This window comes from Bidens hawaiensis, unplaced genomic scaffold (genome assembly GCF_021521415.1).
Source record: "Bidens hawaiensis isolate Kalapana, Puna unplaced genomic scaffold, B.hawaiensis_p1.1 tig00002306_1, whole genome shotgun sequence".
Lineage (NCBI taxonomy): Eukaryota > Viridiplantae > Streptophyta > Magnoliopsida > Asterales > Asteraceae > Bidens > Bidens hawaiensis.
Window position 1 is genome coordinate 2,651,520 of NW_027491123.1, and position 15,567 is coordinate 2,667,086.

The following is a 15,567-nucleotide window of genomic DNA, read 5'->3' on the forward strand; positions in this document are numbered from 1 at the left end:
AGGCACGTAACATTTGAAAACGTTGAAAGATGGCTTAAAGAGCTTCGGGACCACACAGATCACAACATTGTGATCATGCTCGTGGAGAACAAAGCTGACCTTCGACACCTACGGGCCATTCAAACAGAAGATGCAAAGATGTTTGCGCAGAAAGAGAACAACTTTTTCATGGAAACATCAGCACTCGAATCGATAAACGTTGAGAACGCTTTCACCGAAGTGTTGACTCGGATTTATCATGTCGTGAGCAAACGGGCGCTCGACGTCAGTAATGATTCTACGGTACCATCAAAAGGCAAAACAATTGATGTTGGAGGGAAAGATGATGTACCTACTGTCAATAAAAATAATGCAGGGTGTTGCTCTAGCTAATGTTCAAGGTTGAATAATATATGTTTGTACATTTATAAATATGTAAGATGTTTTCATTTATTAAAACATACAGAAAAAGAACATTAAAACTTGAGAAAATTTTGGCAAAAAATAACCAGAGTTAACAAGAGACCAAAACCAATCAATGATTTATGCAAAGTTGCTTTTAAGATAATTTAAATGATAAAAACATAGATACCCCAACAATAGGCATGTATAAATCTCCAACATAAAACCAACTAAACGTTACACATAATATAAAAAACTACCGGTTTCCAACCATCATTCATCAGTTGCCAAACAGCCTCATTTCCTTGCTTCCGCCTTCTTTTGGTCTTTGGCTGAAAACACAAAATGGGGTTATATAATCAGTGAGCGCCTAGCGCGAAAGATTGCTTTACTAAGTAATATAAACGTTAGCACTTTAGTTTGTTCAACTTTTTATATACAAAAAAGTATGTTTTATACTTCTATCTAGTTCCAAATAGGTAGCATCATTAACCAAAATCATATATTCATACCATCTGAAAAGTAGACCAGTGTACAATATAGTTTTTATTTAACATAGTTGCTATTTATAACTTCTAAAATAGTGTTTTGTGTCAAGTTGTCAACCTAACCAAATCATGAACAAGACTAAAAAAACCGTTTTGATGGAAACCATCGTTGACCCGTTACCAAACCCAGCTTTTAAAAAACAAAAAGAACTTTGAACATTACCAGCCTTCTCTTCTTCTCGCTTCTTAGCAGCTTCTACCCTTTGTTGTCGGATAAGAGCCAAACGCTCTGGCAAATACAATACACGAATCAAAGTCACCATTTGAATATATATAGATGAAATAAAAAATCAATAAAAGAGCTAAATTATAAGTCACATTTATTGGAATTTATATATATATATATATATATATATATATATATATATATTGGCCATAGTAGCATTAGAAATTAGTAAAATTATCAAGTTTTTTTCCAAAAAAATATACATATATAAATGCTATATGAATTTCATGTGCATATTTTGCACAACAATTATATAATTTCAAATAAATATCAGAATGCTCACCCAAATCCTTTCTTGCTTGTTCTGTTTTAACCTGTTCTTGCAACTTCATATACCTTCCATGAGCCATCTGTTTCGCAATTTCTTCACTGCAACATAAAATTAAACACGTGATTTAAATGCATTTGCGCTTCCTCGTTTTTCATGAGCATCCGGTGATATTATAATTATATGCTTACTTAAACCAATAGCAAAACAAACAGGTAAGAAAAAGTAACAAGTGAATTGATTGAAACTTGAAAGTTGTTGAAACTACTCAAATGCGTATAATATCATAAATCCCTTTGTTTGTGAAAATTAGATCATTACTTTTCTAAAATAGCTTTTGTGATGATATTTAATACATGGAGTCCTCAGGTGGTTCAGAGAAAAGCTGGCATGTTTTGCCCAAACCCAGTTCAAGCAAAACATATTCAATACTTGTGGCTTCCTTAAAACACCAAAGTGGATACAAAAGAAATAAAAATGAAAAAAGAAAGAATTTACTAACCGTTACAAATTAACCTCCATATTTACCTTTTTGAACGTGCGTGGGCGAGAAGAAGTACCGGCAACTGCAACCACCAAGAAAAAAACAAAACAAAATTAATTATCGCGCTAAAGAATTATCAAATTTCAACCGTTACAACAAAAAGATATATTTAACAAGAAAGGTTCATTGATCATGCACAAGGTCAAAACTCAATAGCATGGTTGTAAAAATCCCGACTAGGCGCCTATTAATCCCCGATTAATAATTGGTCCCCACCCTACTAATTAATTTTGGTCTAATCAGTCTAACGGCCAACCAAACTCGGAATAAATCAGACTTGGTCGGCGTTTTCTGGCCTGATTCCAACCAAAATCAGCGGTTTCCAGAGATATTCCACCCCACCGCCCGACTAGTGACTACCACAACCTTGCTCGATAGTCAACACTCATCTGGCATATTGAGAATCTTTTAAAACATTGCTCCTTTGTTGCATACTAATTTTATATTAACATTAATTAATAAGTTAATACATAAAGCAGCAGCTCCTCTGTTTAACATGTAGTGAATTAAACCCATATTAATCAAACAGATTCACATCTTCAAACTGATTATTCCAATGACCATCACATATAATCATCAATTTGAAATCACAATCTTAAATTAACCAATCACAAGACCTAACTTCAGCTAAAACCCCAAATTAAACCCTAAATCAGCGTAAGACGGATCCACTCATGAATTGCAAACTTACATACATCTGATATGAATCGAATAACAATCAATCAACAATAGAAACGAATATTAATGGTAATAAAAGCAGGAGTGTATTGAATTGACATACGCATCTCTTCGGGAGTGGAGAATTGACGGCGGCCGGTAGGCTTGCCCTTAAACTTGCCTCTTCCCATCCTCCCAATTCGATCTGCAACAAGAGATTGATTTGAGGGTTTTGAAATTTGGGATTTGTTCTTCAAGAGGAAAGAGAAACCCTAGTTGTGTTGTAGAAAGAATGAGAACTCCTGCTTGTTTCATGTTTAGGAATCAAAACCCTAGAAATCAAAATCAAATGGTTGCAAACTTGAATTGAAAATATATTACAGATTATGGATAGTTTGAATCCGTTGAAGATAAAGCAATCGTTACCAGTGGTTTTGTTGGTCCGGTGAAACGCGGCAAGCTCAGATGGCAGGGAGAGGCGTGAGGCTGAGAAATGAAATCAGAGAAATCCATTTCTCCGCTTTTTGCAGAGAAACAAAACCAGAGAAATGGAAATGGTTTATTTCCATTTCTCACCTCTTTCTTTCATAAACAAACAAGAGAATTCTTTCCAATTCCATTTCTCACCCCTCAATTCCCTCTACCAAACACCCCCTTAGTTTATTATAAAATATATTTTTTGCAATCTTATGTTTTTTTAATAAAATTTATACTTGTGTGTTCAAAAAAAAAAAACTAAACAATACTGTGTTTTTAGATTTTTTTAAAAAAACTTATTTATTAAAAGTTATTAAGGAAAAACAATTTTAGTGTTAAAATTAATTAGTATGTAAAGAAAAGGAAAAATAAATTAAAATAACCAATGCATGAATGACATGTGGGCATGATGAAAGATGGCAAACTAGGTTGTGGGAGCAAATGGTTCGGCCATTTATGTTGAATTTTGCAATTTTTTTTAAATAGTGTTTCAAACCAAACTAGTTTACTAATAGGGGTGGTCTAAGGATGCATACATGAAGTTTGTGGCAGGTAAATCAATCATTCATAAATGAAGTTTGCAGTCTTTATCTTACTGTGATGGAGTTAGAATTCTATAAGTTTTGAGACTAGCTAGCAATTTAATTACACCTGGAATAAATATCAGTAGCACTGCTAAGTAACGGACCTAAGAGTATTATCATCCTACTCCCTGTCTCTAAATAAAAAATTACACTAAAACTCACTACATTTTCTCTCTTCATTTCAATTAAAAAAATACTCTTTATACCTTTTATCATTACATTTTCTCTTTCCTTCACTCGCAACTACTCTCAAAATATATTAAAAAATTATAGGGGGTGAACAGTAAATTTTCAAATATACAGAAAAATCACTACCTTTTCTAAAATATAAAAACTCTCCACTAACAACACCCTGAATCATTTTTTAAATTATAAAAACACTCCTCACACAAAATAAGAGGTTGGATGAGAATGCTCTAAAAACCACGTACAACCAGAAAGTATCAAACTCAGTTATGGATTGCTATGAGTTCATCCTAATTCGTCACTTTCCATATTTATATATCAAACCGTGTACATTGTTGACCAAATTGTACCTTAGTATTATCATTGTTATTTCACACACACAAAATCTTCTCTCTTTGGAATAAAAATATTAGAACCGCTAAAAAATATTTTGTGTCGTCATAGTAACATAAACTCCCTCAAAAGTCAAACCTTAAAATAAAAAAATATCAAATAAACTCATCAAATAAACTAATGTCAAAGAAACAAATCAAAACACATGAAAAATCGAAAAACAAATGCACTGTTGCTTAAGAAATAAGAATTACACCACCTCTAGATGAACCTCCGCTCATCGTCACTGAGTTACTGTGGCTGAGGCTCAGATAACTCCAGAAGTATCATCATAGCCTTAACATATAAAATACAAAGAGAAGAGAGTCGCCGCCACCGATAGCCATAGCCGCCAGAAACGGCAGAGCAACACCTAGTCAGTTTCTCACCGTCATCGAGTGAAAGCAAAAGGTTCAAAGCGAGAAGCAGATAACAGCTGAAAGCGCCGCACTTTCTGCCGCCACCATAGACAGCCGGAGCCGCCAGCAATGGCGAGGCAACGTTCTCTTTGTTTCTCTCTCTAGAACCGATCGTTGCTCCCCACCGCCACCATAGACAGCCGCACTTTTCGCAGCCACCGTAGACAGCGGGATCAACACCCATGCCTTTGTTTCTCTTTTTAGAACCCCCTCTTGGTCCTTGTTTCTCTCTCTAGATTAAGAGTTGCAGCTACACTGTCACCGTAATCTTCCACGGCAGCCTTGGACTCGCTAGATAAGGAATGGACGCATAGTGCTCTTGATGTTTATAAAGAGAAACCTTGAAGATGAGAAAGAGAACCGAGAGAAAAGACATCGTAGTGAATTGAATAGTAGAAAAGGAGTTTGGATTTTGATAGATGAGAAAGAGAACAAAAAGCTTGTAATTGGTGTTGGTATTATGAGCAATCTAAGTAATAGAAACAAAGCAAATAGCAGCAATGATTCGCGTATTTAATTATTAATTACAGAGTTGTACATCAATTGAGCACATCGTGCATCTTAAGTAGATAAACAAAAAAACGGTAAAGGAGCAACGACTAAATCCTTTAGACTCGGTAAACAAATAACAGATATGGCAACGGCATTTATTCAAAACTTGAATTGCTAAACTAACGGAAAATAATCAACTGCATGATTTAAGTGAATCATGTGCTATAAGCATGAGTTCGAGTCATATTTTGACATCCATTCATGATTCGAACTCCATAACTCCCAGGAGATGTCTGAAATACACAAATTTTACTCTTGATAAAGCCTTTGTCAGAATATCTGCAAGTTACTTAGTTGTTCTGTAGTGTTCAAGCATTACCTGTTCTTATGCCACCATTTCACGTATAAAGTGATATTTTATTTCAATGTGCTTAGCGCGATTGTGAAGAATGGGATTTTTGATAAGATTGATTGCAGACATGTTATCACAGTATATGATAGTGGCATTTTATTGAGGTAATCCCATGTCTTCAAGCACACGCCTCAACCAAATGGCTTGACATGTCGAGGCTATCGCAGAAATATACTCAGCCTCGGTGCTGGATAAGGCCACTGTAGTCTGTTTCTTTGAGCTACAACTTACAACACCACTTCCAAGAGAGAAAGCATAAGCAGAAACAGTTTTTCTGTCATCTATACAACTTGCCCAATCACTATCAGTATAGCCAATTAACTCAACTTTGGCCCCCTTATCATACCATAATCCAAAGTTTTTTTTAGTGCTTGCAATGTACCTTAGGATTCTTTTGGCTGCTCCAAGGTGTAGTTTGGATGGTGCTTGCATAAATCTGGACACAAGGCTTACTGCATAAGTTAGATCTGGCCTGGTGTGAGTTAGATATATCAAGCCCCCCACCAAACTCCTAAACACAACTTCATTAACTTTTGTCTGCATTATCATATAACATTAACTTTTCACTTGAATTCATGGGAGTTTCTTCTTCTTTACACTCTTGCATCCCATATTTATTGAGTAAATGCTGAGCATACTTTTCTTGTGATACAAATACTCCCCATTTAGACGGTTTTACTTCTAACCCCAAGAAGTACTTTAGAAGACCTAAATCAGTCATTTCAAACTCCTCTTTCATGCCATGCTTGAATGTGTCAACAAGATCTGCACTATGGCTGGTACAAATGATATCATCAACATAAAGACACACATACATTAATTCATTGCCAATATTCTTGATATATAATTTAGGTTCACGATGACTTCTGTAGTACCCATTCTTCATATAGTACCCATCAATCTTGGAGTACCTAGCTCTTGGGGTCTGCTTAAAACCATAGAGAGCCCTCCTTAACTTGTACACCTTGTTTTCTTCTCCATTCACCACAAAACCCTCAGGTTGCTGGACATATATCTGTAACGCCCGGAAATTCCGTCAATCGGCTCGATCGTTTATAAAAGTTTGTGTAAAAGGCGGGGTTTCATCTTTTTAATTTAGGAGCCTTCTAATAAGTTTTAAAAATTCCATTTATCCATCCTTTTTCTCAAGACATCACCTCTTATAATTTGAATGCTAGTTTAGTATGTAACACCCAGCATTTTTCGTTTAACGGCAGGAAACGTTTGTAGAGTTTGTACTATAATCGGGGGGTTAATCTTATAACTTGAGAGCCCTCCTTGTCATTCTTGGAAGTCAAATTATTTAACATTTGGTTCAAGATATTACCTTTTGCAAGTTGGGGGACCTAGATGTAAATATATTATAACTAAAACCCTAACTCTCTCTCTGTCCGATCATAAGTTTGTAGCAACAACAACACCACGTTTTTTCTTCCTTTTCCAGCCATTCCAAGAAGCCAAACTCTAATTCAAGGTCGGTTCCATCATAATACAACTCTTTTTTTTCATTAAACCCTTTGTTGATCATGTTAGGGTTAAGTTTTAATTAAAACAGTTGCTGACAGATTCGTACACGTTTATTGTTTGGACTGTAACTCGATGAAAATTTATTGTTTTTGATCGATTCTTGTTTCCATGATTATCTACTTTGAGTCTGGTTTACAAAAAGATATAATTTGTAATTTTTTGACGAGATTTGTATGGTTTTTATGATTTTATAAAATTTTGTGTCAAAGCTGATGCGGGGTGACGGATTCTGGTCTATCTTCCCGACATCATAACTCCTTTTTGACAAGTCCAAATTAGTTGATTCCACTTCTGAAAGTTTACATTTTGAGTTAAGAATTCAATACAATTGGAATAATTTAATTTGGTTTGATAATGATTTTTAAACAAATAAAACACTTTGACTGCGCACTGAAATAGCTACACGTACCTTTCTGTGTTGGAGGAATTTTTATGATCTTTTATTTGCACCATAAAAATATAATAAAAATATCTTTATAAACCTAAGACATTTATTAAACCCTTGTAAAAATTTCATAATTTATTTCTTTGGTTTTCCTATGTAATAAAATACATCTTTTCATGCTAAAATCTGCATGTTATACTCGTTATTGATCGATACGTTCGTTTTAGGCTTAACCGGTGGCTGCCCTTTTGAGCACCTTTCGGGGCTGTTTTCATTGAAGTTCTTGCTCCATAATCTTCCTAGGTATGTTATGTATATCATACTTTAGTATCGTGAATTTTGGCATTCGTTAGGTTGGTCAATTGTTGATGAAGTGAAAACTAGAAATCGGTTGACTAGTTTGTGAATTGTGATGTCTAGCGCGTTGTTTGAGGGAATTAACAACCAATTTGAATGTTGTAGCCTCGGTATAATTGGTTGTCTGTGAAAAACTATTTTTTTTAATTATTGGGCTGAATTGGTTGTCGGTTACTCAAACGGGTCGGTACAACGCAAATTCGCGTCTATTGGTAGTTTGTGCGTTGTGCTTGCGAATTATCGACCTATCTAACTCGTGTAGTGTCGTGTGGAATTGTTGGCTGAGATTTTATTAATTTTGGTCCACACGGGGTTGAGTTAGTTGGTAAGTGCTAAACGACTCATAAACGCGCATATTCGTTCAATTAACAACTTCTAGGGGTATTTTGGGAATTCTTTATTCCCGGGACTACCTAAGGGTGGTTTTGATAAATATAAGGCCCCGGGGGATGTTATAATTGAACTTGGTAAGGTCGAGGCTTTAGGTAACTCGAACCATGTTAGAACGCCTCGTAAGATAAACGAGTCCTTTCGGTATCGTTAGTAATGATTGTATGTAAACCGACAGGCGTTTGAGTTGTGGGGATACTTAGGGGTTCTCTAGCTCGTGTTGATTTCGTGCCTTGTGTCAGGTGAGTTCATGATGCCCCTTTTCACTCTTTTCAAGTTTTGGGCTAGCATACACACCGAACTGATTTTACATGATGAACCGTTTAAACGATTTCCCATAGGCTTGTTTGTATTATGGTATTTTTAGGAGGTTAATTATGTATGTATGGACATGTGACCTTATGGCCCATAGGTTTACTTGTATTATGGTACATCTTGGGATGTTATGTATGTATGTTTGCACATGTGTTACCATATGGCCTATGATTAAGAATGTTAGTTAGTCATTAGTGACTAAGGATGGCTTACTTGTAGTATGGTATATTTTGGAATAATATATATATATAGATACACACGTATGTTTATACATGTGTTATTGTATGGCCAATGATTGGCGATGTTAATTAGTCGTTATCAACTAAGGATGTTTGCGTATGCCTACTTTGAGTTTGCATACGTTGGATGGAATGTTACGTGTTTGGGTTGTACGTGTGCTCGAACCTGATGTTAATTAGTCGTTATCGACTAAGGATGTTTGCGTATTCCTACCTTATGTTTGCATACGTTGGATGGAACGTTACGTGTTTGGGTTGTACGTGTGCTCGACCCTGATGTTAATTAGTCGTTATCGACAAAGGATGTTTGCGTATGCCTACCTTGTGTTTGCATACGTTGGATGGAATGTTACGTGTTTGGGGTGTACGTGAGCTCGACCCTGATGTTAGTTAGTCGTTATCGACTAAAGATGTTTTGCGTATGCCTACCTTGTGTTTGCATACGTTGGATGGAATGTTACGTGTTTGGGTTGTATGTGTGCTCAACCCTGATGTTATTACTTGGATGTTATGAATAGGGATATAATTATATAGAAATATAAGTATGACTGCTTACCGTTTATTATGGCCTAACCGTTTATATCCCATTTTATATTTAAAATTCTTGGAATGATTTATACAGATGTCAATTATTAAAACTTGAACTCACTCAGCTTAAGCTGACTTTGTGTGTATGTTAGTGTGAGTTTTCAGGTTACGAGGAGGATGCTTACCGCTTGGACGTGCTCGATACTACTCGGTCGGTTGAAGGCATAGCTAGTCGGGAAAATTAATAATGAAGACTGTTTAGTTTTAAGTTATTATTCAACGCATGTGAATTTGGTTTTGGGCATATTTCCCGGTTTTTGGGAACTTGTTTGATACTTATGACTTTCCGCTGATTTTTTAAACTCTGAACTGGTTTTCAAATAAAATGAGTTGCTTTGAGTTAAAATTTTGTTAGGCTGTTGCGAATCTTGACACTTATTATTCAGCTGTTATTTTCTCTGAATCGGTTTTAAATAAAACGAATTTTTTCTTGGTTTTATGTTTTTTATAAGTTTTTGACATGATTACCAACTGTAGGATTCCTTGGATTCGGGGTCTTACAATATCTTTTCAGTTAAGTCTCCATTAAGGAATGTAGACTTAACATCTAGTTGATGTATGGGCCAACCTAAGTGAGCTGCAGCAGATAGGACCACACGTATTGTTCCGAACCTAGACACAGGAGCAAAGGTTTCTTGAAAATCAACACCATGTTGTTGTGAGTATCCTTTGGCAACTAGTCTTGCCTTGTGCTTTACTATTTCACCACTTGGTCCAAACTTTGTTTTGTACAGCCACTTGAGACCTACCAGATTCTTTCCTTGAGGAAGACTCACCAATTCCCATGTGTTGTTCCTTTCTATGGATCTTATTTCTTCTACCATAGCCGTCTTCCATTCTTTCTTTGCTGAAGCTTCACTAAAGTTTGATGGATCTAATAGAGTGAGGGCAAATTGATAGCTTGTAAAGTCATCATACACTAGAGGTTCGTCTATTTTCTTTGCATGAACATATACTTCATCTAAGTCTTTGAGTTTAGGTGGAGGTGAAGGAGTATGGGTATAAGAAGCTTGGCTAGAGCTTGAGGATGTATCAGTTTATGTGGATTGTTGATTGGGCAATGGTGAGTTATGGGAGATTATTGTTTGGTTTGAGGATGTTTGAATGTTTGTTTGGGTAGGAGTTATTTGTGAGGTATGAGTAGGAGTTGTTTGTGAGATATGGGCAGGAGTTGTTTGTGAGGTAGAGGCTGTATTGGTGGCATTAGTTTCAGTATCCATAGGAAATGGGTCATGCTAGTTTGTTTCATATGTCTTACTTTCAGATGGTGTATTGAACTGTCATTTTGAGTCTTCCTGAAAGATGAAATCTCTACTTGTCAAAAAGGTTTTTCTAGTGGGATTGTATAGCCTATACCCATTGGACTGTGATGAGTATCCAATGAATATGCATTTTTGTGATCTGACATCCAACTTTCTTCTGTTTTGAGAAGGTATTAAGGTATAAGCACAACATTCAAATATTCTCAAATGGCGAACTGAAGGCTTAGATTTGAACCATGCACCCCATGGAGTTCGATCTGCAAGAGCTTTAGTTGGAGCTATGTTTATCAAGTACACAGTTGTTGCCACTCTTTCAGCCCAAAAATAGTTTGGCATATTCTTTTTCTTTAGCATACTTCTGCTAAGACCCATAACGGTCTTATTTTTTCTCTCCAACACTCCATTATGTTGAGGAGTGTATGGTGGAGTAAACTCTCTTCTAATGCCATGCTCATCACAAAAGGAATGGAATTCATTTGAACAGAACTCTCCTCCTCTGTCTGATCTATGAACTTTAATATATCAATCACTTTGTTTTTCAACCAAAGCTTTAAATGTTTTGAACTTGCAAAAAGCCTTAGATTGTTAGCCACAAAATAGACCCAACACATTCGTGTAAGGTCATCAATAAATAGCAAGTAATATATATTACCACCTAAGCTTGGCACTTGAATGGGACCACACAAGTCAGTGTGGATTAACTCCAACTTCTTGGTGGCCCTCCATGATTTTGAAGACAAAGGTTCTCGTGACTACTTCCCAACCACATAACCATCACAAGTATCAAAAGGTTTGATGCTTGGAAGTCCAAGCACCATACCTTTGTCATGCAAGCATTTTAAATCAAAGGTGTTGTAATGACCATACCTTGAATGCCACAGCTTAGAAGTCTTGATTGATATATTATCAGTTGCAGTAGGTTCTGGCTTTGAAGCATCAACAAGAAACATATTATTGTTGGCAATCTTCACTATCATGAGGATCACATTTGACGCTTTGCATCTGATGATGCACTTGTCATCATCAAACAATAGGGAATGCCCTTTTCTCATCAATTGCCCAATACTTAGTAGATTATACTCAAGTTGGGGAGCAAAGTATACATCATCCAATAGTTTATAACTTCCATCATTAAGATCAGTTCTCACAGTTCCCTTTCCTTCAACTTTAATCTCCTTTTTATCTCCAAGATGCACCACAAGTTTCAATGCTTCATCAAGTTGAGCAAAGCTTTCTTTCAAACCTGTCATGTGGTTAGAGCAACCAGAATCTAAGAACCATAGACATGCTTTATTACCAGATTGTGATGAATTGATCATGAATGAGTATTGTGGTTCGGGAACAAGAGCCATAAAGAGTCGTGGTTCTTCTTTGTTCGTATCTTTGAAGCCATCTTCATTATCGATCGGCTGCCATATTTGCATGGTGCTCATCATTGTACTAACAGTCTCTTTTGAGGTGCCTATACTTGTTACATAATGTACACTGTGGTACCTTGTTTCTGTCAAAACTTCTACTGCGTCCCCTTCCTCGAGATGGGCTTCGACCTCTGCCTCTGGATCCACCACCAAACTGTGACCCAGCCCCTATTTGAGGTCTATCAAGCATCACCTGTAGAGCTTGTTCATCTATCTTTGTTTGTTTTTCAGGTACATATTGCTTTCTAAGTATTCTTTCTTCATGAGATTGTAAGGACCCCATTAGTTTAACAGGATTGAGGGTTGCAAGATCATGTGATACCTCAATAAAGGGTACAACATAATCAAACTTAGGCGTAAGACTAGTACCTTCTCAACAATGGTTTGATCTGCAACTTTCTCTCCAAATGCTCTCTATTGACTCACAATGGACATGACACGTGAGAAGTAATCACCAATTAGTTCATCTTCTTTCATGCAGAGATTTTCAAAATCTCTTCGAAGGCCTTGAAGTTTATTGCTTGTACCTAGGCATCGCCTTGGAACTCCATCTTGAGTATTTCCCATGTTTCTTTAGCCAAGGTAGCTGCTGCAACACGAGAGAAAAGATGCTCATGAACAGCCTGTTGTATGATAGCTATTGCATAAGCATCTTTCTTTCTTGCAGATTTGATATTATCTTTATCTTTATTGGATTCATCAATCCCCGACTCCACCAAATCCCATAGATCTTTAGACCGTAGAATAGTTTTGATTCGAATAGTCTAGTGTTCATAGCCTTCACCTTTGAACAATGGAATTGGTGTAGTAGGGTTTGAAAGATCGGCCATATGATTAGGGTTTTGGTGAATTGCCACAAACTTCAGAAATAGGGCACTTAACCTGGCTCTGATACCAAATCTGTTGGTATTATGAGCAATCTAAGAAATAGAAACAAAGCAAATAGCAGCAATGATTCACGTATTTGATTACAGAATTTCAGAGTTGTACATCAATTGAGCACATCATGCATCTTAAATAGGTAAACAAAACAACGAGTAAAGGAGCAATAGCTAAACCCTTTAGACTTGGTAAACAAATAACAGATATGCCAACGACATCTATTGAAAACTTGAATTGCTAAAATAAAGAAAAATCAACTGCATGATTTAAGTGAATCATGTGCTGTAAGCATGAGTTCAAGTCATATTTTGACAATTGTTGCACAAATATTGAAGTAGTAGGATAGGACCGGAATGTGAGAGACCTGAACCTTTCAAATTAATATAGATATAATTTCTTTTTTCTCATTATTTTTTAAAGAAAATTTTGAATTGTGCTTTTCTAATAAAGTATATGTATGTGTTTCTCAATTGTGTTTTTCAAAGTCTGTGTATGTATGTCAATGTCTTTCAAGTTACAGATTTAATTAGGTTTTGCTTTCGTTGTGTTGTCTTTTTCACTTAGACCATGTGTAGTCATAATGCCCCGTCCGTGGGCATTTTGCACCATCTAATGTTCAGTCAGTTTTTTCAGTTTTTGCAAAAATGGGACGTAGTCAAAGACTCAAAATGTCCCTCCTCTAGGCATTTTACGCCACGTGGCACCCAGTCAGTTTTGCACCTTTTGATATTTTGATATTTTTTAATAATTAAAATTTAATAAAAAACTAAACTTAATAAAAAAACTACATTAAAATTAAAAATAGAAACTACAAAATAAAACAAAAATAAACATAAAATTACGTAAAGTAAATAAAAATTACTTAAGGTCATATTTTTTGTAAATTTCATTTATTATCGTTTCGGCTAGGCGCTGGATTCTCGGGTCAGATTTAGGGAGGTCTCTCCTTCAAATCTCAAGGTCGGTGTCAATTTGTCCCACTAAAATAACACCAGCAACCTTTTTATTGACTTGAAGACGTTCATAGCCAAGGTCGCGCATATCTTGAAGTTGAATAGGGCTAGCATATCCTGTATACCCGTACACAATAAAAGATGAACTCGATAAGACACGAACACAAAACATGTATACCTGTACATGACACAAAAATTATCATGTACCTGCATCCTAAACCTGAACATGCTAATACCGGGTATACACGATAAGATACGAACTTGTAATACTACTGGCGCCGCTACAACTATGAGGATGCCGAATTGCCAAAAAATCAAAGATGTGGAGAGGTAGATCTAATGATCGAAGGGCCGCGACTACCAAAGATGTGGAGGGATACTACCGGACTACCGAAGATCTGGAGAAGGAGAAGGAGAATCGGATAAGGGTTTCTACACCGTGCTTATGTTGGAATGGAAAAATTTAGGGTTGACTATTTAGGGTATATAACATATTATATTGCTATGTATTTTTATTTATAAAAAATCTAATCAGGTACTAACGGGTACTTAACAGGTAAACATGTGTATTTTACCTGTTTAGGCACGAAAATTAACAGGTAGATTTGTGTCTACCTGTTTAGTACACGAAACTTGTTAAGGCCATACATATTACCTGTTAAAGTCGTGTAGGTTCGTGTTGTGTATTCGTGTATCGTGTCTAAATTACCGGACCTTGAGTCGACGGTTCATTTCTTTAAACTGTCCTACCATATCGGCACCAGCACTCGCCGACAATGACCCGAACCTTTTCTCCTTTGACTTGCTTCTCCAACCTGTCGGCCAAGGAATCTCGAAGACATTCTCAACAATATGCTCAACATCATCATCGTTTAGGTTGAAGTTATGAGCATCGGATGTCGGTGTCTCTATATCAAAAGAAGACGAGGTCTTAGACCTTTTTGATGACCTTTGAATCCCAAAGACAGCAGCGGTTACTGGGAACTACTTAGGGTGAAACTTCAGATGATTCCAACAAGCTATGTAGTGGGAGGTCCCGGCTGCTTTGAAACTCTATCAACGACTTTTCAATAATCTCCGCATCGCCGGCACCACTACCGCATGCCTCTCTATTCTGAAAGTAAACCAAATGAAAAGGTTTACATTTCGAGTTTATGTCGGTCCATTTTGACATTATTGAATCTTTTTTCCGGTGCGAGTCTCATCCAATGTCTTTGAAGACCTGAATATTTTTTTTCCAAAAAACTCCGGACGCTTAATAGTTGGCTACAAAAGATAGTTCAATAAATATTAAAACAAACTTAATATTATTTTTCAATAATACATGTTTTGAATCACTTTGCCATCTTTATCTCATCCAGCTCTTCAATAATACTCATCTTTGTAGCTCGATGTCTCAATATTCATCTTCGTTGTCTTCCGGCTCAAAATCCAAGTCACAAACGTTAGATCAATCTGAGGTGCGATGCTCGTGTGGTGCAAGGACTTGTTACCTGATCTCCAGGACCGAAGCAAACCCGGGGCAACGATTCTTATGCTGTGTAAGTGTTTAATTAGTCACGAATTAGGGTTCTTGTGTGTTCATCATGCTTGATACTGTTTTCAAATTTAGGTTAAATTATATGTTACTTAGGAAGTTAAGATAATTAGGGTCAGGTAAAATTTAGGGCAATTGTATGTTTATG

General features: G+C 36.3%; 1 protein-coding gene and 1 long non-coding RNA gene across 2 annotated transcripts; both read right to left on the minus strand.

Annotated features, from left to right (window-relative positions):
- Window positions 1-1,156, minus strand: LOC143616144 (uncharacterized). The gene is made up of 3 exons (XR_013150608.1): window positions 1,093-1,156; window positions 160-713; window positions 1-94 (listed from the first exon to the last, which is right to left on the minus strand). It is a non-coding gene; the product is annotated as an uncharacterized LOC143616144 (long non-coding RNA).
- A 10,225-nt stretch (window positions 1,157-11,381) lies between these two features.
- On the minus strand, window positions 11,382-12,614 carry LOC143615236 (uncharacterized). Its single transcript, XM_077088416.1, has 3 exons — window positions 12,474-12,614; window positions 12,124-12,369; window positions 11,382-12,038 (listed from the first exon to the last, which is right to left on the minus strand). The coding sequence occupies exons 1-3, from the start codon at window positions 12,612-12,614 to the stop codon at window positions 11,382-11,384; spliced, it is 1,044 nt and encodes a 347-aa protein (XP_076944531.1).
- Window positions 12,615-15,567: the final 2,953 nt, after the last annotated feature.

Coding starts and splice junctions, on each gene's coding strand:
- LOC143615236 (XM_077088416.1), bottom strand. CDS start 12,614: ATGGGAAATACTCAAGATGGAGTTCCAAGGCGATGCCTAGGTACAAGC. Junction 12,370..12,473: donor TCTCACGTGTCATGTCCATT/GTGAGTCAATAG, acceptor CCCTTTATTGAG/GTATCACATGATCTTGCAAC. Junction 12,039..12,123: donor GAAGTTTTGACAGAAACAAG/GTACCACAGTGT, acceptor CAAATATGGCAG/CCGATCGATAATGAAGATGG.